At 34.1% G+C, this 22,980-nt stretch overlaps 1 protein-coding gene across 1 annotated transcript in view; it reads left to right on the top strand.

Moving 5' to 3' along the window:
* The window catches only part of BicD (Microtubule-associated protein Bicaudal D), a 36,407-nt gene extending 13,427 nt beyond the window's left edge, over positions 1-22,980 (top strand). Inside the window, exons 5-11 of the mRNA XM_089237262.1 lie at positions 3,751-3,843; positions 5,519-5,616; positions 9,145-9,327; positions 10,770-10,961; positions 13,891-13,989; positions 15,717-15,834; positions 17,946-22,980. Of these exons, the coding sequence (XP_089093388.1) occupies positions 3,751-3,843; positions 5,519-5,616; positions 9,145-9,327; positions 10,770-10,961; positions 13,891-13,989; positions 15,717-15,834; positions 17,946-18,796 (1,634 nt within the window). The 3' untranslated portion in view covers positions 18,797-22,980. The remainder of the gene's footprint in view (positions 1-3,750; positions 3,844-5,518; positions 5,617-9,144; positions 9,328-10,769; positions 10,962-13,890; positions 13,990-15,716; positions 15,835-17,945) is intronic.

Below are 22,980 nucleotides of genomic sequence, written 5' to 3'. Positions count from 1 at the left end.
ATGGCCTTCGATTAACAAGCATATTACTCATCCAGCACAAACTTCTCAAAACCTAGCTTTTCAATTGTTTTTTATTTTTTAACGTGATCCTCGTCTATTCCCAAGAGATCAATATGATCTGTCAAGGGAATAACTATACAAGGATGACGTCACTCTCCGCTACCATACGAGCGTTTTAACAACTGGCTGTTGCGAAGATATATTTCAGAAAGAGAGAAAATTCAACTGCCCCTGCGGGGAATCGAACCCATGTCCTTTCACTTTCCGAGTGAACGCCCTAGACCACTAGACTGCAGAGGCACAGAATCTCTCAATCTTTCCTTGGAGCTCGTGTACACTAAAAGGGACTGTACATGGACGGCCGGACCAGACTCAGGCCAAGCTCACAACTGCTGACGCTGCCACCAGATGGCGACTTATACAAGGATGACATCACTCTCCGCTACCATACGAAGGTTTTAACAACTGGCTGTTGCGAAGATATATTTTGGAAAGAGAAAATTCAACTGCCCCTGTGGGGAATCGAACCCACGTCCTTTCACTTTCCGGGTGAACGCCCTAGACCACTAAACTACAGAGGCACAGAATCTCTGTATTTTTAATGCTAGTATTATTTTTTAATACGTATTATTTATGCTATTAACAGATTTTTGATGCTAGTGTTTCTATCTTTGAAATGTTTCACTGATCTACCTGTAAACTGCATATGCAGCTCGTAAGTATTCCTCGGTTGACAAGAAAGACTTTTTGTGGATATTATACCAAGGTGAACTCTGAAAAGTCTATTGGTGCCTGCTAGAAATCAAACCCTGATTCTTCTGTGATCCAGGCAAGCATGCTATACACCACAAGCTGGGAGTTCACTTCCCAGTGGGGACCAGTAGACTTTCCTTTTCCAGTTCACCTTGGCATAATATTCAGAATAAATCTCTTCTCTTGATGGATTGGGCTGAAAAAAACCATCTCACTGTTCCTTGGCAGAATTTCTAACAAAATTGTGCATGCCAGACAGAATCATGGGTTTGTGTCTTATGCAGTGTTTCCCAAAGTGGGCAATATCGTCCCCATGGTGGGTGATGGAATGGTCCAGGAGGGCGATAGAAGTTATGGATTTGTCATATGATCCTATGGGTTCATTTGAGTTGCTGGGCGATGGAACGAAAAGTTTGGGTAAGTATGGTCTAATGTATTTATTATGTCAAGGTATGCATATTTATGTTAAAGGTGCTGCTATTTGTGGAAGAACCGGGGATAAAGTGTTAGGTAACTGAATCTTATGGTTTATAAGTATTGTGTTGTAGGAATGCCTACATTCTGTGAAAAGATATTTTAAAATTGGGGATCTGGTTCATATTTGCTCCTAGAAATTGCAAAAATTCATAAAATCAACTTCAACCGACAACCACTGTGCTGTCTGTAGTGGGCTTTCAAAATTTGAGGCCATCACAATGATCACATAACAGCCATCTTTTAATGCTGACAAAATTTTATTCGTTTATACGACTAGTTTTGATTTTTTTACATACTCTGGTGATTATATGAAAAATAATCAGCCTTGGTAGTTTCATTGAAAATTACCATCTCTATTATTTTCTTACTATGTATATATATTTTCAAATTTGAAATGTGGCTATCAAAATACCGGGTGTTTCAAAAAGAATCATCCGATTTTTTTGTATTATTATTGCTGAATATAACTATTCAGCTTTTAATCCGTTTTGATCAAATAATGTATAGGTAGAAGGAAGGAAATTTCGAGTTCCACGCAGTTGCCGACAGGTGGCGCTAACACTCTTCGGCCGCCACTTCGGTGTTTGTCAAGATAGCAACTGCATAACAGAAATCGTTTTGTGTTCTAAGCTTAATGAAGTGAAAGTCCGTAACAATTCTTCATTGTGCTTTTCATCGACAAAAAATACCCTGACATTCATCTTACCGTTCAGAGTATTAGGCGATGATATAAACAATTCAGAGACACAGGTTGTCTGTGTAAAGGGAAATCTCCTGGCTGTCCCCGCATGTCAGACGAAAATGTGGAGCACATCCGACAGAATTTCGCACATGTGAAGTCCACAGAAATCCACAAATCCACTCGCAGTAGATGCAAACATATTCGCAAAAGTTTGGGAAGAATTTGACTACCGTATAGACATATGCTGTGCATCCCAAAGTGGGCATATTAGACAACTTTAATTTGGTTTGTAAAAACTTTGATTAGCCATGTAATATAAAATTAATCTTAAGTGTCTATTTTCAATATTTTTCGTAATATACACATTTCAAATTGGGTGATTCTTTTTGAAACACCCTGTATATTAAATGCCATCCTATTAAAATTTTATGTGTAATTTCCAAACTATTCAAATTGATACAGGAGTAGATGAAAATCGGATGATTTCTCATCATAATTTCAGATCATTTTATTAAGTTACTACTTATAATCGTACATGCACCTCATACACATTCTCTTACAGAATTTCTAATGAATCAGTACATGTCATGTTAGTTTTGGACACTAACCATTACAGTAGGGTTTTTCTTACGTTACATTTTACCTTTCACGAAAAAAAAAGTTTCGAAAAATGTAACATATGCCCTTCTTCCAGACATTCATTCAATTAATGTTGACATGACAAAATGGTTTTTTTTTTGTTTAATTTATTTTGAATGGTCATAATTCTCAGGGATTTCTCTTGCAACAGACCAAGACAGATTGTTGACAGATAATTTTGTGAAGCAGAAATATGTTTTTTTAAGCATAATTACAAACAATAACTATTAAACAATATTGCAATTGTATGTAAGAAAGGTATTTTTTTTGCTGTACTTTTAAATGTTTTCTTTTCTTTTGTAATCTTAACTAATTCCATCAGTTGTAACTGAAATCATATGAATGTGTGATTTGTCAGCATACATTGCATCAAGGAACAAAGTAAAAAAAAGTGCTTAAAATCAAGGAAATGTGCAAAACATATATCAAACAGAAAACATTTCATGAAAATCAACTGATGCAGCTATATGTGCAAATAAATATAGGTATTGTATCATATTCCTGTTCACAGAAAAATAGGATTTCATCATGAAAAAAATGTTACAAAAAATACATCCTGCATCAGTGGAGTCACTATTCTAACTTATGTGCGTCCCTAGAACCCAGATGGTTGGATAAACCAGAGTCCTTATGGAATAAAAGTATTGCATTAGATGTATGAATTACATCTTTCCTCTCTCTTTTCCAAAATTTGGGTATTCACTTCTTCATGACTTGAAATTACATTATCTTCCATTTGCATCTTTTTTTCATGCAGTTTTGAATTAAAGGACAATATTGTAAAACATTTTACACACTTCCTATTGTTTGCTGCTTATTTCTCTCGCCAATTGAAATCTTTTGCACCTGTTGAGCACTACGATGCATTACGTAAGAGAAGCTCCATGGGACAGAAGAGGATATGCTTTCCAGCAAAATGCATACATGCATTTTCTTCAATGAAAAAGAAATGACAATATTTTCTTACATCTTTGGATGAGACAACTGGAAATGGTCTCATAACTGGGAGAGAGAAAAGGTGGGATGTATATGTAAGCGAGAGATTACTGTACTTATTTCATAAATAGAAAGCTTAAAAACAAATTCAGATCACTGGATTGTTAGGAACTTAATTTTAAGGTTTTTTGGTATGCATTTAAATGATACGTTTACTTACTTTGAACTTGTGTTTTAAGTATGTATTTTCTTGTACATTCCAGATAACTTTCAGCACGATGGCAGTAGAATAGAAGAAGATGATGGAGAAGCTGAGACACCAGTTTATGAATCACAACCTTTCATTCCTGATGGAAGTGAGCATTTTTATTGAATTTATTTTTTTCCACCTTTCTAAAAAAAAACCCATTTATTAACCCTTCTAACTGCACAAAAAATTCCAACTTTGCTTTTCTGTCTTGTATAGATGTTATTATTATTCTTCGATATTTTGTGTGCTATTAACAGTGTTTTCCAACCTGTCATCTGCAGATCCCCAAGGATCTGAGAGTACTTTGTGAGGGATCTGCGAATCTTTTTTATTTCATTTACTACCATTGCATTAATGACGCATTTTGTGTTATGAAATAGCAGTTTATTACTTTAATTTTTTTATGATGTACAAATTATGAAAGTTTGATTTGTAGATTATATATTTTATGGGAGGGCGCGGTGTCAAAATTCACTTTCTCTAAAGAGGGTTCGCAACATTAAAATGGCTTAAAAACACAGGTTTAAAACATATTTAGTGAGAAATTACTATCTAAAGCTGACTCATAGTGTATATATTTTTAAAACCCATATAAATAGGTTTTTTTTTAATTTAATTTGGATCATACTTTTAATTGCATAGATCATGAATAGAAAATCGAACAATATAAGGTTAAACTTAGATAAACACTCGCGCGCATTTAACTTAAATTTCTTTCTTCAAATTATTAAATGCTCACTAAAACACTCAGGCAAGGTAGCCCAGGTCAATAAGATACTTGTTTAAAGTACCTAAGGATGTTTATAGGTGTCATAAGTTTGATACCTGATTCACCCTTGTTGGAAATTTTCCTGACACAAAGGTACAACAGCAGGGTTCCAAGCTACCTGGAAAATCAGAGAAATGAAAAATAGTTAGGGAAAATGTAAAATATTTTATAAAAGTCAGGAAAAAGTTCTGTGAAGGGGGAAAAACAAAAAACAGAAATTTGGAAGATTAAGATTTCAAATTATATTTAGTTCTTCCAGAGTTTTGGTCAGGGAAGTTATCAAGCACATTCTGCTGGGAAACATGAAATGGTGATTTGACCACAGAAAAAGATTGTTACCACAGGAAGTCCCAAACTTCACTTTGTGCAACTTCATAAAAACCACAGTCTTTTGAAAAACATTTGATCAACTCCTATATTTCATGGACAGCATAAAATTAAATCGCAAAACCATATTTCTTACAGCTATGTGAATGTAGTGAGTCTACCAAAATATGTAGAATATGGCACTGAGAGAATGCTGTCCTGTGCGATTAAAGCATGCAGTCCAAAATGAAGGAAATATTGAGCTGTTTTGGTGCTACATGTTAAACATTTATATGTTGTAAGCATATTCAAGCTTACTTCATTCTCAATATGTGTGCTCCAGCACCACCTATCGATGGATTTTGGTACTATTTTTTTTTATTGCATAAATAACCAGCACATCATTTGAATTATCTGTATTACAAATTTCGTCTCATTTGAAGTGCTCTCGAGAGCTCTTCAAAATCACGCCCAGAGCTCTCTGAAGTGGGGAATATATCTCTCGCTAACCACATTTCAGCACAAATTCATCTGTCTTGTTTGAAAGAAATTTTTTCTTCGAAATGAAATCTTTGTGAGAATAAAATTGGATATATTTTAATATTATTTACACCAATTATGATTCAATATATTTCTTCCCTTTTTGTTACTCATTTGCTTTGTCTTGCCTAAAATGTTTGTTTATTATTTCATTTGTTATCCTCAGAAGATGGAGTGTCAAAACCACAGTCATCCACAGTTGGAGATTTGTTCAGTGAATTGCACAAGTCTGAGCTGCAAAAATTGGAGAAACAACTAGAACAGGTTAGTATACTTTCTTTTTAAATACCTTGAGTACACTAAAGAAAGATTATAACTCGTGTTTTCTCCCACTACAAATATCAGTTTATTAGATGCATGCATAATCCAAGTTCTTATACAGCAGTATGAAATTTCATCATTTATCAACATAAGCATTACTTTGATGATGTGTAATTTCATATTGGTGTGACCTGAAGACAATTTTAAATTTATGATATTTTGTGGATAAGTTGTATTTTAAGTGGTAATGAGGGTAATCAAAAGTATATGAAATTCAGTTATATATTGTCCCTCTCATGCTAGAAGCAAAAATGGGCAATGTCCTTGGAAAAAAAAAAGAATGTGGGAAATTAAATTTTTGAATGTTTATTGTACCTATGTTTTTGTATGGAAGTTATTTTCCTAAAATGTTTTGTAATATGTTTCAATAGGAATACACATTCATGTTTCAAGCAAAATTAGATATCTAACCAGCTGGTAAAAAAAAAGTGCTTCTAGCATGAGGGGGAGGGGGGCAATATATAAAGGATGGACGAGAAGTCCAAGACACATTTTAAAAATTTATAACAAATCAACCAATTAATGTAAAAAGGTGCACACACAGGTTCCATTAAAATACTTACCATGGCCTAAAGCTTTTTTGAAAAATTTAAAAAAGTTCAAATTTCACTCACAGGTTATTCTGTAAAATGAAAAAATTGACAGAACACATAAATTACAACACAAACAGTGCGTAATTAATGTTTATGACTAGAGCCTGGAAGTTTACGCATTAAATTGGTTGAAATAGGCAGGCAAAAAGACACTAAAAATGCCTAAAATAGGTACTAAAAAATATTTATAGTTTTTGGAAGGAAAAAGAAATAACTAAAAACAGATATTAAGGGTCCAAAAACTATATAGCTTAAAAATTAGTTGCACTTAATCCATCTTTTATTTTAATTATAGTTTATTATAACTGCATTATTATCCAAGTTAAATTGATTTCAATTCCAAAATAAAATGTTAGTAGACCCTCAGGATTATGCATATTCAAAGACCGCCATTACCAGATGCGGAGCGGGTAGAGAAAATTATCCGGGGCTCCCTGGAGTTTCAAATAATCCTCGTTTATTTGTTGTATTATTGGGAATAATCATTATCATTTCTATGGTTGAGACATGTCTATCTTGTTCTATTTTTGTAGAAAGAAAGAATAAATTTTTTTTGTTATACCACACATGCAGGACTCTTTCAGGTATGATGCCCGCGTGGCCGCATCTGTCACACACCCCTGAGGGCGACTCTTGTCAGTTTAATTGAATACTAAATATCTGTTTTAAATAAATATCCATGGTTGTTTGCAGTGCATTTATGGTGCAAAAAAAAAAAAATTAAAACAACATGGACCCTGGAGCCCAGTCGGCTCCTACTCTGCCTTGTCTGAGTCATGACATTAATTCAAGACCTATTGGGACAATCATCGGTCCGCAATACACATAGAATGCAGTACAATCAGTCAATATTTGAGCGAGACATGATGTGAATCCTGTGGGGAAATAAATTTCTAACTTCTTTTTCCTCTGCTTTTCTAACACGGGCTGTGTTCATCTGAAACAAAATCATTCACATCCAACACCATCTGGTCAAAGCAAAGTTAATGCATGGCAACACCTATCTCTCAGATCACTTGGTTGCATCTAAATGGGACTGGAAGGGAGGGTTGCTCTTTCTGAAGATAATTAATACTGAGTGTTGGAAAATTTTAAAAAGAGCAATTCTTTTGAAGTTCTCAATGCCCATAATATCCAAGTTTTACAGATTATGGCCTCTGATATTCACTAATAAACTTAAAACTATATTAAAATAGGCATTTATGGCATGAAAATTTCGAAAAAAAGAGTTTTTACCAAAAAGTTTGAAAATGCACAAAAAAAGGCATGTATGGTATTTTGTATGAACTTCTGGGCTCTATTTATGATGATTTGTGTTACATAAAACTATCATGTTTCAACATGTGTGAGTGTCTTTTCCTGCTGGGGATTTAAACTGCTATTTAAACAGGTAAAATGAAATTTCACCCATGAAATAGAACATCGCTCATATTGAAATATGGTAGTTTTATGTAACCCAAATTGTCGTAAACATTAATTATATACACTTTGTGATCATATACCTATGCACCCAAGGGTTCCAAGGATGCAGTTACAAATTTTCTGAACCATAGTACAGCTGATGCTCATTATAGGGATCCCCCCCCCCCGTATTTGCACTTAGAATGGATGTTATGCTGAGGGGTAGCTGTATTGAAAATTTGAATGAATATATATATACATATAAGATTTAGCTTCGTAATAAAATCCTGTTTGGACAGAATAGAACAATTATATTTTTAATTTTTGTTATAATGTAAATTTTTGCACAAAGTAATTCATTCAAAGTAATGCCTATTGGATGACATGTCCTTATGTGATGGTCAGAACTTTGCATACCATTCCTTTTCAATCTGATTTCTGAGAAACCTCTGACCTTGAAAAATTGAGGAGGGAGGTACAGTCACCCATATAGGTGTTTAGCAAATATCTCTTAGGGTATTTTGTTATTATTACAAGCAGATTATACTGAATTGTCCAAAATTAAATGCCTTAAAAATATGGATATTGCTTCTTTTTTTTTAAAAAAAAGGGTGTTGGTTAGAGCTGAAAAAAAATAACATGGTACGAATAGGAAACATTTAGAACTTATTCTACCTTTAAAATATTGGATATATATTCATTGTACCTCTTTACTTCCAATAATTCACTCTTCCCCCCCCCCCCCAACATATATCCTGGATCAGCATCTGCAATGAAATAACATAAAATGCGCTCTTATCTGAAATGTTATTGCCCAGTGCTCATGAAATTGTTTGTTTTCTTAAGTACAAGTCTCTTCTTTTTAAATTCATTTAATTAGGTTAATAACATTTATACATGTTTTAGTTTCACTCAATAAAAACTAAAATTTGAACTGCTTTTCAATCAAAAAAATATTGGTGTATTGAAATTATGCAACATTTATTACTTTTTTGAGGCAATGCAAGGTTATGGTGTCGCAGGGAATTTTTCTCTAATAGGGTTGTTAATAAATGGAATAGCTTACCCCCGGAGGTAGTAAATTGTAACACAATTGGCAGGTTTAAAAAGAAATACGATAAACATGTTGGGGTAAATCGAGAAGCTATCCATTCTTAGAATAAGACAACCATAAGTATTCTTTATGGGCATTGTATAATATTTTATCATGTGTATATATTGTTTATAATTTTTGTTAATTGAATTTTTAATTGGGTTGCTGTATTTTTAAATTATATGACATCCATATTTTTATGGGCATCTTTTTATTAGCCACCTTGGGCATTTTGCCTGTTGTGACGTTGTATTTGTATTTGTATTTTTGTAAAAAATTCTACACATGTAATATAAGCCTTAATATGAATGATCATGAAGATGGTTTCTATATGATTATTAAGAAATTAATATAAAATATTATTTGGTATTTGCACAAATTCAGGCTGAAAGTGAGAAAAGTAAGCTATCTACTAGACTTCAGGAAGCTCAGCAGTCATTGGAGAAAACAAAAGCTGAATTGAGTGATCAATCAAATAAGATATCAGCTATAATTGATCATATCAGTGCCCTCAGTTTGCTCTACAGTAATTTTGATGATGAAGACAGTGGATTTAAGGACAAGAAAGTGAGTGAAATGAATTTATACTAAAAGTTATAAATTTTTTTAATAGTATGATTATAAATGATGCAGCTCCCAGAATAGCCATTTTGGTGCTTTAGCATAACTGTTGTCGTGCATGGAAATACACTGAGGGGCCACTTTATTATGACACCCTCATCAATATTTCATTGGACCACCTTTTGCCTTTTATACAGCATTGATCCTTCTTGGCATGGATTCTCCAAGATGTTGAAAGGTTCTCTGTCAAATCTGAGACCATGCTTGATGAATGACGCTTTCCAATAGTGAGAGATGGGATGGTTTTGGATCTAGATGCCTAATGACTTTTTCAACTTCATCCCATAAATTTTCAATGGGAATGAGATCTGCAGGATTGTAGGGACCACCTTAAGCAAATTAAACTCTCCTTTATGTTCTTTTAAGCCAATCCTGTACGATACTAGCACTATGGCAGAATGCATTATCTTGTTGAAAGCAGTCATTGCCATTGGAATAAACCATCAACATTACAGAATGCACTAGGGTCAGCAATGATATTCAGATATGTCTTATATTCAGACGTCCATGAACACAAATGAAAGGGCCCAAAGTATGCCAAAAAAACATTTCCCAAATCATCGCATTGCTTCCACCAGCTGGAAGAGTTGTAACACAATTGGTGTCTACGCTTTTGTACTGTTTCCACCTAATTCTCACTCGCCCATCTGTATGGTGTAACTGAAAACATGATTCATCGGACCACATAGCTTGTTTCTAATTATTCACTGTCTAATCCTCGTGCTCCAGAACCAATTCAAGACATTTTTTTGTGTTAGTTGTAGACAGTAGGTGTGTTCGAACTCTCCTTTGGCTGCCATATCCCATACGATGCATTGCATGGGAACAGTGCTTTCAGAGATCCTGTGAGGTGATCCTTGATTAAGATCTTCTACAATTTGCTGCACTCTTACCATTCTGATACTGATATCTTTCAAAAGTCTGGGGACTCTGTCCCACCCCAAGTGACCCCAAGTCATTCACCAGTCAGTGACGACCACAAGTTACCCATTGAGATCTAGTTTTTGCCTGACAGTCCAGTCCTTGAACACTTTAATTACTGCTGTTCTTCACAATGTACTGATACGTGTACTGTAAGATTTCACAAATGTACTGATACTCACTCCATGGCTGTGAGCTCCTACAATCATCCCACATTCAAAGTTTGTCAAATCATGTTTTTTCCCCCAATATCTTCACAAAAATATACTACTGTCTCTGGAACTAAGCTTTCCTTTTTTGTACTAGCTTATCCCTTTAGCGTTAACAGTGTGATGCCATAGCTCATTTGCTTAAAATGCTCAGGTGGTCTTAATAAAGTGGCCACTCAATGTTTTTGGTATGAGAGAGTATTTGATAATGTACTTGATTACTTATCCCTTGCTTGTTTTATGTTTTTTCCCCCTCAGGAAATATCTGATCTTCTACTGCTCAAACGTTTGCTTCAGAAGCATGAACAGCGTTATGTCCTCGCACTCCAGGAAATACAGCAACTTCAGAATGCCATGCAGGACTTGAAGAAGCTTAATGATGTGGTTGTGGAATCAGATAGTCCTGCTAACAGCAAATTAAAAGAGGAAGTCACCAAGTTGAGAATTAAGGTATATAGGCATTCTAAATTCATTCTGTCTGGAGCTATAATCAAAACCAGGGTTGGCAGGTTTTTGATGCCTGGAAGTTTTTGACAGTTTAAACTGTCAAAAACCTCAAATATTGCTTTTCAATGTAAAAATTCCCATTGAAAATACACACATTGATTGCATGTAATGTTTAAAGTCACTATATTATGCAAAGAATAAATAATATGATTGTAAAATAATTTTCTGCTCTCTACGAAATTATTTTGGACATTATGTATATTTTTTCATGTAAAGTATGTAATTTTAATAGAGCATAATACATAAAAGCTGAAGGAAAAAGTATGAAAATATTTGATGTTCTTCAATTCAAGATCATTCTTGACCTTCCAAAATTCCTTTAACTGCTTATACAATATATGTGTATTGATATAAACCATAAGTTTCTAAACTTTTTCTTCAGAAAATTTTTTCTCTCATTGCCCCTCAGCTCAAACAAGCCCATAGACTCCTATGTTATAACCGTAGCTTTTATTGCCCCCCTGGACCATTCCATCACCCACCATGGGGTGATATTGCCCACTGGGAAACATTGATATAAAACATCTGTGTTCAAAATAGTATCCAAAAGCATTCATTTCAGATTTTTGATGGTTTAAACCAGTTTTTGACAGTTTAAACCAATTTTTGATGCTTGTCATGTCAAAAGCACCCAACTCTGATCAAGCATAATTATGAAACTATAGCATTGCTTGTATTTATCTTGGTGATTATCATTATCATCATAGAAACAGTTACACAACGTTTTGGGCTGTAGTGGGGACTGAGTCACATTTGTATCAGGACTACTGATTTTAAATCATTAATTTTGTATCAAGTTTTTGTCTAATTATAGTTAAACCTTGAGGAGTCGTTCCTGCCCTCAGAGCCCCAGTTTCTTTGAAATATCATAAAAAAAACACCTTTAACCCTTTATAGGGCAAAAGACTAAGGCACAGATTTTAATCTTTTTTTTTTTTTTTTTTGCCTTGTTATATGCCAGTATGTATATGAGATCATGTTACTGTAAGAATTTTATGAATATCATCGATATTATGCAAATTATGCGGTGGGAAATTATTATCCCACTGCCTGTTTAGTGCAACATGCTACATCGAATGAGCGATGGGGTAATAATTTCCCACTTTGTATCTATATGGAAAAATCACGTGAATGAAGCAAAATTTTATTTAAAATCAAAGTGATGTATGAAATTACCTTATTCTTTGATATAAAACATGAAAAAAACCTAATGCACAAAATAATAATGAATGAATATCAGACTTAGGAGCCATAAAAAGCAGCAAAATAAACTTTACATAAAGCCACACATTTCTTAAAAACCATATTGCTCCCTTTCTTCTTTGGTCTTTGTGATTCAGAATGCACAGCGCCTGTATTTATTAATACAAATTGGTATGTGTACTTGTTTTATGTTTGGCCTTTTTATAGAGCTTAATTTCCCTATTACATGCAAACTCATGCACAAAGCAGATGCCTTTTGAGGAGCTAGAATATTTGCATGCAATGATAAAGGAATTACTGCCTATAATATCTGTGCCATAACATTTGAACAAAACAAAAAACGCTATTTATAAGGGTTACACATTCAATAATTTGAAAATAGCAAAAAAATTCGTAAATTATGGCACATTGCTGACAAAAAAATGAAGAAAAAAAAATTAAGTATGTAGAATCAAAACTGTCATTATTACTTTAAAGCTCTCTTGTGAGCAAGATTTTTGATGTCATCAAGAAATGTTTAATACCAAATTAGAAATCGAATCAGATTGAAACTGGTTACATATCTTTCAAATCACTGCTTTTTTAATAAGGAAAATTTGAACGTGGACTCCACAGAACAACGACATCCAACTAAGTACTGCTACCCAGTGAACCACTGGGAGATATACTTCTCACTTTCATCAAAAAACATTCATTGAAGGCAGGAAATGAATCTCGTATGAATAAAATGCTTGCATCTATGAACAACATTCCCAAGTTCATACAACTTCACAAGAAAAAAGAATAAATTTTAATAATTAGCTTAATTTTTAGTGGTGGGAAATTATTATCCAAGAGACCTATAAAAGATTAAAGTGAAATGTATCATCTCTGACCTAGCTGAGTTGAAGGTCATCCTCAATTAAATGAGCAGTTCAGAGAACTTCGTCCTCGTCATAAAAAATTGAGTTCTATGATCGCATAGGCCCAGTGTGAACATCTGTTTCATTTTAGTACTTTTTGAGACTGTTGCTTGCGCAGTCAAAATGGCTCGTAATGTAATTTATGAACAAGAAATAAAACGTTTATAGACATCATGGGAAGAAGTATCCATCAAGGAAGAACACTGATTAAGATAAAGAGGATGAAGAATTTTCCTAAAATAAACAGATTAGTGGTCTTGTCATCTGAAGTGAAAATGAAAGCTGATCAAACTATACTGATTCATTGACGTTTTTTCCAAAAAAGATTGGGTTGTTTATTCATGTTAATAAAAGTGAGGGAAAAATATTATAACTACAATCATCAGTCTTTCAAAATAATAGTGTTTTAAGTCGTAATGAATAGGACGATGATCTGAGTAACATAACAATATTTATTCGTGCAAGTAAGTTATGACTGTCATGTACAAAAACTGAAAAGCATTAGCAACAACATTACTTCGCATTCAAAGTATATATATATATATATATCATTTTCACTTATACGCATGCACATAGTAAACATATTTGCATATGTGCATGAACATCATGATTCTCTGCATATAGCTCCAGAAAAATAAAGCTGGCCTTAACAATTTGACCTGGGCTTTTGCCTAGGTCAAGTTTTGTTGTTCATCAGAATAGCAAAAGTGTTAATATTTTGATCTTTTAATGAACAAATTTTTTCTCTACTCTTATTCAATTTTCAGCTCTGCAGTTATGAACGCAGGATCAAAGAGTTGGAAGAAGATCTACTGGTGATGGGAGAGATAACTGGGGAAACAAGAAGCAGGCTAAATGTCACACAAGTACGATAGCTATTACTTAAAATATCACATTGAAATTTAAAATTGTCAATAAAGCACCTATTCCTTTATACTTGACTGGCTCAAATAAAAATATAAAATGATGATCTAATAAATTCAAGTTTGAAATTTTAATTCATTAAATTAAGGAATCAAGTCATTCAATTTAATGTAATGTATGTGTGTTAAGTAGAAAACATGGTAGAAGATGCAACTGTGGCTAGTCATTTTTCCCCCTTCTTCCTCTTGTTCAAACTCTTTATAAATCTTATTTCTATGAATGGCAGATATACTTTTCTTTACTTATTAATTGTACACGATCCAGGTGTATTGACTGTTGTCAATTCAAGCTATTGCTCAGTTATTATCCCTATAGGCATATGCAAGATTTCCTCAATTTGGAGGGGCAAGTTTTTCTCTGAAAAATATTACTATAAACCCGGCTCTGCATATGCCAATGATTATCACCATTTAAAATGCTACAAGTCTAATACCTTTAGACAAAAAGTATTTTTTTTCTTTTTTTTTAATATGCTTCTGGCTATAAAATTAAGATTTTAAATGTGAATCATCATCTTCAACCTACTGCTGTATGTATTTCTCCTACATCTTGAAAACATCCTGAAAATTTTAAATGCATATTGCATGACATGATTCCACTTATATTGTATCGTGATCTTTTATTTTTACTGTTTATTTTACCAGTGTTTGATAAGGGTTTTGAACAAAATTTGGTACAAGGCTTGAATTCAGTTTCCCCCATCCTCAGTTATGACAGCATCTAAGATTCTGTCTTGTCGTTATAACTGAGGCTGACATTTCTAAGATATTTTTTTTATGAAAAATATTATCAGATGCAATGAAATAGTTATTTCATTATACTGTAGTTAGCTGACCATATTTGATAAAGAAAAATACAGGAAAGTGGGATCATGAACTGAACACAGCGATTGCCACCAAAAATATTGCCATTGGTGGGTCAAATTGCCAAATATTGCTTATAAATAACTCTTGGTGAGAAATACAGTGATACAGTAAGTTTGCTAGAATGTATTTCAGGAGGGGGAATGAACACACAAAATATGAGAGATTTACTGAATAATCTAAAAAAATTACTATGAATTTTATAGTCACCTTTTTTTCAACATGGTTTATAAATTATTCAAATTATCTTCATCCCTGATTATAGTAAAGATTATACATTAAAGTAAGCTTCGTTGGAAAAATGGGTCATTTTTATTTTCACTTTTTAAAAAAGTTAGAAAGGACTAAATACAGGATGTTCCCTATACAGGTCATGTTAATGAGCAAGTCGGAGAGTCAAACATGTAATAATTTTTTTCAAAATTAGGCATCCATAGAAAAATAAATACTGCTTTGATGTGTGTGTGTTGTGATTTTCTCTAATTCTAGGAATTTCTTGTGATAACACATTAGAAATGGAAGCAAAAGTGTCGAAAAATTGTCATTATATCCGAGATCGTTGCGTTTTCATCGACATTATAAGCAAGATTTATTAACATTTGGGAATTAGTCCAGACTGCCAATTATTAATGTTATAGCCGAGGGGTGTCATTACAACCAAGATCGTTATATCTGAGTTTGACTGTATATAACTTACGTCTTGAATAATATGTTGCTATCTAAAACTGTTCTATATACATCGTTTTTGCTGTCTGTTTTTGTAACATTATCTAATCACTGTATTTGCACGTGTGTGTATGTTGCAGGATGACCTTTTGGCAATATCTGAAGAACTTGCCCAGTTGTATCATCATGTGTGCATTGTCAATGGAGAAACACCCAATCGCATTATGTTAGATCATGTAAAAGGATCTCACACTAAAGGTATACTGAAAATTATCTTGTTGACAATGAATTTTTTTGTAAAATGCTTTGTGGGGGGAAAAGTATTTGATACCAATAAATTTATAAACAAACACTTATAATAGTTAATACAACACTATTTACATGATTGTACATATAAATCATAGATACACAAGCTTCAGACCATGAGCTAATATGACCACATCGTCAAAGAATTTTATCTGGCTTACATATCAATTTCAAAATACAGTGAAATCTCGATCTATTATTCCCATGGTTGGCACAGTACTAAATTCAATGGAGGGAAACCCCTCTAATTCAACATATGGTGACTAAATTCTGCTTAGGCTTATTTTAAGTCATTGCTCATTTGTATTTCAATAATTTTTTTTTAATGTTTATTTGTCAACTGATATATGTCAAAGATTCTCTCTCTCATCTTTGGGTGGAGTTACTTCCTGTTACTCCCCTGTTGGAACCTGAAAACTCAACCTGTTGTCTATGAAAGCCACAGATAGATGTGCATGATTTCCGAAATTTTTGAGTGAGATATGGTCAAGAAAGCTGGATCAAAATGTTTTAAGTGAGAGGAGGAAAGTTGTTTTGGACAATTCCACTACTCATTCACAAATTAAAGTTCTTCTGTTAATCAAAATATGATTTTTCTGCCTAATACAAAATTATTTGCGATATGGGTAATTTTAATAGAAAATTGCATATCAAAATATTTGATGAATTCGTAGATAATGCAGTATAAAATCTTTTAATTACATGCAGGTACATGTACATACATAAACAGTTTTTAAAAATTACTGAAGTCCCTAACTTGAAAACCCCTTTGTCAGCTTGTTTCTCTGTCCCCTCCGGTTGTCAAGTTATTGAGATTCCTTTATATATATTGTTCTGAAATACACTATTGGATGTGCAGTTTGTTGTAATATGTGTAAGAAATAGAATTATATATGGTATCATTGTGAGTTGGGCACATGAATGCCAAAATTCTGCCACCAGATTTATCCAAGATCTCTTTCAGCCCAGCTTCGTGGCAGAGTCATATCACATTATTGGGAAAACTTGCCTATCTTTGACCGAACAATGAACGTCCCTAAAATATCTAGTTCCAATAGACTATTGTGCCCAAATCAGTAGAGAAACTTATTTTTCACAATGGTAACAATGTGGAAAGTACTTAAGCGAAAATCACAAACTGAAATTAATTTCGCCAGAGTTTTTCGTTGTTATTTGACTGGCGAAGCTCTTATGTTCCTGCAGCCAAACGGTTTTGCGAACCCGTGATATAAATGAATCATTTTAATGAGTTTTTGTTTTCTGTGCTAAAGTGGCACTTTTTCTGAAAGTAACTGCACTGATTAGCATAATTGATCATCTTTTGGTAATACCAACCACTGAAGAAATCGTGAAGAAATTTTTTGAGAAATAGTTTTTCCAGAAATAGAGGTCTGACTGCATTCCAGTCCAGTGAAATTGATCATGAATATTTTCCCTATTGTAGCTTTTCTACTGAAATATCGGCACCCAGGATTTATCAAAAACTGAATCTTCCTTCAAATGGAAACTGTCTGTGAACTTGAACTATTTTCTAAAGGTAAAAAAATAAGAGTGAGCGTATCAGGTGTCACTTTAATTGTGATGCTATTGTTTGCTCTCATGATTGGCATGTTGCAGTTGCAATTGTTTATTTAAATTTTAGAATATGCTGTTTCGCAGTGTAGGATATCGGTAAAATTTGGATTGAATTCAAGTTTTGTGTTTTTCTCCTCATCCATGGAATTCTTTGTTTTGCATATGCAAACAGCTATGTTGTGTTTGTACATGGGTTGTTGAGGATTTTAAGAGAGTCCCAATCACTATTACGTTCAGCTTTTCTGATATATTCATTTTTTTCCCCTCTCTTTGAAATAATTTTAAACTGCAAAGCATTTTTTTAAAAAACCAACACATTCTATAAAATGACCATATAAATGGGGGGGGGGGTTGTTTTTGTTTCTGTTGTTTTGTTATTTAGAAAATTAATTTCTTCTAAAAGAGTTGGATACTAGATAAAATGCCTATGAAGGTGGTATGGTATAATGGCCAGTCAAAAAGTACTTAAAATATATTTCTTTTGTTAGGTGAGAATGTACCACAGCCATCATTGCCATCACCTGTGGAAAAAGCAGAAGCTGATCCGCAGGACAACAAATTAGATTCTCTCAAAGACAAACTGAAGACGGATATTTCTTTCAAATTGCTTTTGGAAGGGGAGAACAAAACAAATGCTAGACTTGATTCTGGTGGTGCATGCAATCGACTGATTGACACTATACAAGATCAGGTACGACACCTGAAAAAGGCTATCGAGCATACAATCGAGCTGAACAGACAGAGAACTGTCCATTCGGATGAACAAAGTGGTCCTTCTTCTTTAGCAGAAGTTGATGCTCTGCAGGAACAAGTGATCACGCTTAAATCAATGCTTTCAACGAAAAGGGAACAGATAGCAACTCTAAGAACTGTTTTGAATGCTAACAAGCAAACAGCGGAAGTAGCATTGGCGAATCTCAAGTGCAAGTACGAGAACGAGAAAGCAGTCGTCAGCGAAACAATGATGAAGATGAGGAACGAGATGAAGGCTCTGAAAGAAGATGCTGCCACTTTTGCTTCCCTGCGAGCCATGTTCGCAGCTCGCTGCGAAGAGTATGTTACTGAATTAGATGAGCTGCGTCGTCAGTTTTCATCATCTGAGGAGCAGAAGAAAGCACTGAATGCTGTCCTTCATCTTGCGATCGAAAAGAAAGTTGCTCTGCAGCATCGGTTGGAGGAAATGGAGATGGAAAAAGAGCGGAACCAGACACGTCGTCATAGTTCCCGAGGTAGGAGTTATCCTAGAGGTGGTGGTAGCACCCATCATTCCCCTGCCAGCTCTGGTAGTTTTATTCCAGGTCGACGAGGACATGATAGCCCTCACTATCACCATCACTGACAGCCTAAGTAACATTTCTAAGAAAAGCGGCGTTGAACATATGACACAATGAGCATGTCATTTAAATGTGGCTCTCAGAATGATCTCAAATGAAATCCACATTCACAATTTCGCGGAATTCTCAACATGAAATTTTAATGCATGCTTGATCATACTATAATAGTTATTTTGAATTGTTTCAACTTATCACCTGATGCAAAAGAAAATCCAATAGCTTGAGCTCAGACAACCAGGTGTTCGTAACGAAAACTTTGTGTGTAATAATTGTCCACTAAGCCCATGTTGAGACTTGGTTACGTTACATCACTTTATATTGGACGATTCAATTTTTTTCTTTTAGGTAACGCGATTGCACATCAAATTTGGCTCATCAGTGGCTGAGCTTTCTCGTTTGACTTCTCCTTCTAGAAAAAAATAAAATTGTCTGATATGATGTGATGTGACATAGCCAAGTCTCAGCTTGTGCTTGGAAGACTATATTTGCTTTAAAATACATATTTAGGTTACCAGGCAGCTTTTTTTCTCTTTGAAAAATATATTTGTGATACTATTTTATAGCTAATGAATTGAATTATATTATAGTAAACATATTCATAATTATATTTTTGCTCTTGTCAGTCATAATGCATACTTTTTTCAGGTTTCTGAGGGAGTATGTACTTATTTTGTAACGTTGATGATAATTTTGTTATCTAGGTGATAGTGCGATTGCCTTATTTATTACGTTATATTTTATAGCTTGTTATGTTTATTACAATATCGTAGTTTTTCAATATTGCTAGACTACTTTGATATAATTGCTTGCTAAAACATGGGGGTCTGAATGAAAATAAATAGCAACAGGTTGATTTGTTTATCACCAAAATGAAATGTTACACAAAGTGTATGTAATAATAAATTTTCCCACTCATTCATCAGTTACTATCCCATGATAGTGACTGACAAGCAAATATTTCAGTCGACAAAGACCATGTTTCTCAGAATTTCTCTGCAACACCAAAAAAATAAAATAAAGGTGTACCTATATAGAGTCTGTCTATGGCCACTAGTTTTATATATGCATACACCTTTTACTCATTTGCATCCTTGCTTTTAATTCTTTTTACCTGGCCTTATCGTTCATCGATTAAAAAAACCCAGGTTTTGCTATACGAGTGAATTGTTAAACTCTTGGTGATAAAGACAACCTCGAGTTCATGATGTTTTCTGTTTCCTGATTGAAATGGGTTAGGGATATCGTCTTTCTTACCAGATCCGTGCCTGCCACTCTATCTCAAAGAAGAGAAGGGTTAGGGGCCGAGAAATTTATAGTGGAACTCTTTTGAGGATGAGTTTGTTCTTTTTTATTATCTTATCTTGAAGGTCTTTTATGGTAATAAGCTGAAAAGAGACCATTATGTTTGTGTCTCAATCTTTTTGCTTACAGGTTTTGGCAACTAATGTAGGTAATAATGTATATGTATAGTTGAAGTAACAGTGATATGCCTTTGTTATAAGCACTTGCACTTCTTCTACTATGTATATTTTACTCAAGGAAAAAAATCTGCATGAGAATCTCTCACGATAGAAGTGAAACTTCCAGGTTTGACATGACTAGATTCACCTCAATTGAATTTAATTTTTAATTATTTAAAATTGAATTTTTTAACATTTTAAATTCAATTAAATGCCATAATAATCCCATAGTAAATCCCATGTGGGGCAGATTTGTTTACTTAACATTTCTGGCAATAATCGTGGTTGGCCCTAAATCAGAGAGGAGGAGCCTTTTTATCGGGACTAAAGTCTAGTACAGAAGTGAAGAGTAAGAAAAGAGAAATAAGGAAAAAAAAAGTAACGTATTGGAAAAGTCAGAATCGAACCTGTAACCTCTGGATTACGAATCCTATGCTGTATGGGGTCATTCAAGTATTATGTCAGCTGATTTTTAGTGATTTTTTTTACCATCTCCCACTTGTCAGCAAAATTTTGTCAGCTCTGCCTCTACTTCCTAATGCACTATGGGATCAGAGACATACATGGGGGAAGGTGCATGAGCCTTCCCCATGCCCCCTCACTTTTTCGTAATGAATTTTCTCTCCTTTACCAACTTCCCTATTATATCCCTTTCACTGTTACGTCTCTATAGAAGTCTTTCATGAAATGCCATATTTTTTTTTAATAAGGTAGGCTTTCTTTTCCGATTTTCAGCAGTGCAAAGTAGAGGGTATGGAGGGGAAAGTGTTTCATTGAGAAATGAACTTGGCAAAATATCTGGGCTTTGTCTGAAATAAGAGCTTGTAAGTGGGCCATATATCTCTCATCAATGCTGCTGAGAGGATTAAAGAAGTTGTGAAAAGTTTGAAGTGGTCCTTCACTAAATTACACTCACATTAAAGTAAAAAACAAAGTTTGAAAGACTGAATGCCAAGTGGAGATGAAGTTCAGGAAGAAAATTTACATTCCTTTGTAGGGAATCAAACCATTAACTTCTCGCAACTTTGTTACCTTTTTGTACTTTGCATGAACAGCAAAGAGTGACATCATTTCTCTCTATATGTTGTAATTTTTTGACTATTGTCATTAAGAGCTATTATTATTACTAAACCTCACATATATGCACCTCATCCCATATTCCTTTGCAGAATTCCTAACGAATGGTTACATGTTGGAATGTGCATGGGGTATGAGTACATTTCAAACACACTATTGAATGTAAATTGACACAAAAATTGATGAAATCACAGCACTGGAGGTAATTTTAAACTAATGAGCTAAACATTTCGTGAAACTAATGAAAATTTTAGAATTGGTGAGAGGAAAATGTTGTGAACCTAACATGATGTTTGCTTCTGTGAAATGCTTCTTATGTGTTCCTTGTCAAATGCTGCGAATTCATTGCCTTCCGAATTCAGAAGCAGACAAAAGTGGCTGTTTGTTTTCTGCTTGTGTCGCACATGAATTTTTTGAATGTTGTAGGCCTGATTGCTCTCTCTCTGTGCCAATACTTTCTTTTAAACGGAAGATTGGCTCGCATTCGTGCCTCGAAGTTGAAAAATATTAGTTGAGCTAGGAGACTGCCTATGTGCAGTCATGTTTAATGTTAATATAAGCTCCAAGGGAAGAGAATGTCAGTCCTCTGTAGAGCACTCTCCTGGACTGTGAGAGGTTGGTAGTTCGGTTCCCTGCAGCAAAGTCGTCCTTACCAGATGCATCTCAACAATCAGGGCACAAAAATGTTTAGTACACCCTTTGCCCCGAATCCGTATCTAGTCCAGAGGTTTTCAACCTTTCTCGAGTCTTGAGCACTATTTATGTTTATCATCAAACAAAGAGTACCCGTATGGCAATGTTGACATATGTATGCTTGGAATGTTGCATAATTGTAATTCCTGAATGCAATTTTTACAGGGTGTTCAATTGAAGCATTGAATAAGTGCTCTTGAGCACGAAATCAGGCTTGAGAATTGAGCACTCTTGGTGCTTTAGGGAGCACCATGGTGCTCACAAGCAAAGCAAAAGGTTAAAGATGGCTGGTCTTGTCCTTTGGTGCATGTTCAGAAGTCGCTCTTCTTTTAAAGCTAGAAGTGAAAGTTGGTTAATAACTATAAATAAGTTTTTCCCCCCTTGTGGTTGTGAGCGAATATTTATTTTCTGTAGAGGGTAAGGAAAGACTCACGTTTGTTGCCTCAGAGTTATGAAATCAACTTTCACTGACTATTGACTTAACTTTCATTGACTATTGTTCTGTCTGGAACTGAACTCAAGATTTCATGACACAGAGCAATATATCAATGTATTTTTACTGTGATGAGAATGATTATGCTGCTGGCAGTACTTATCTTTGTTACCAACAATTCATGGGATAAAATTACTCATGCCAATGATAATACTCAAAGCGAGTAACGTTTTATTTTCATTTGAACAAATAATAGGTTTGTGAACCTGTTGCAATTATTTTCTATTCAACCCATGTGTCCTATTTATTATATATCGGTGATACACGATTCACTATGGTGTTTTTCAAAATTTTACTCCATAAGTTGACTCAAAACTTTGATTTTATTTATTATTATTTGTTTGTGTATGATGATTTAATACATGCGAAACACTCATGTAATGGAGTTCTGTAGGCATATATGTAAATTATCTTGGGTGTGATAACATTGATTGTCAGACTATAAAATATTTTACTTTAAAGTAAA

The sequence above is a fragment of the Pholcus phalangioides genome, unplaced genomic scaffold (assembly GCF_987345545.1).
Source record: "Pholcus phalangioides strain wild (caught in Gottingen) unplaced genomic scaffold, Ppha-v1.0 ptg000002l_1, whole genome shotgun sequence".
NCBI lineage: Eukaryota > Metazoa > Arthropoda > Arachnida > Araneae > Pholcidae > Pholcus > Pholcus phalangioides.
Note: the sequence above shows the minus strand (reverse complement) of the source record. Positions and strands in the feature narration are given on the sequence as shown.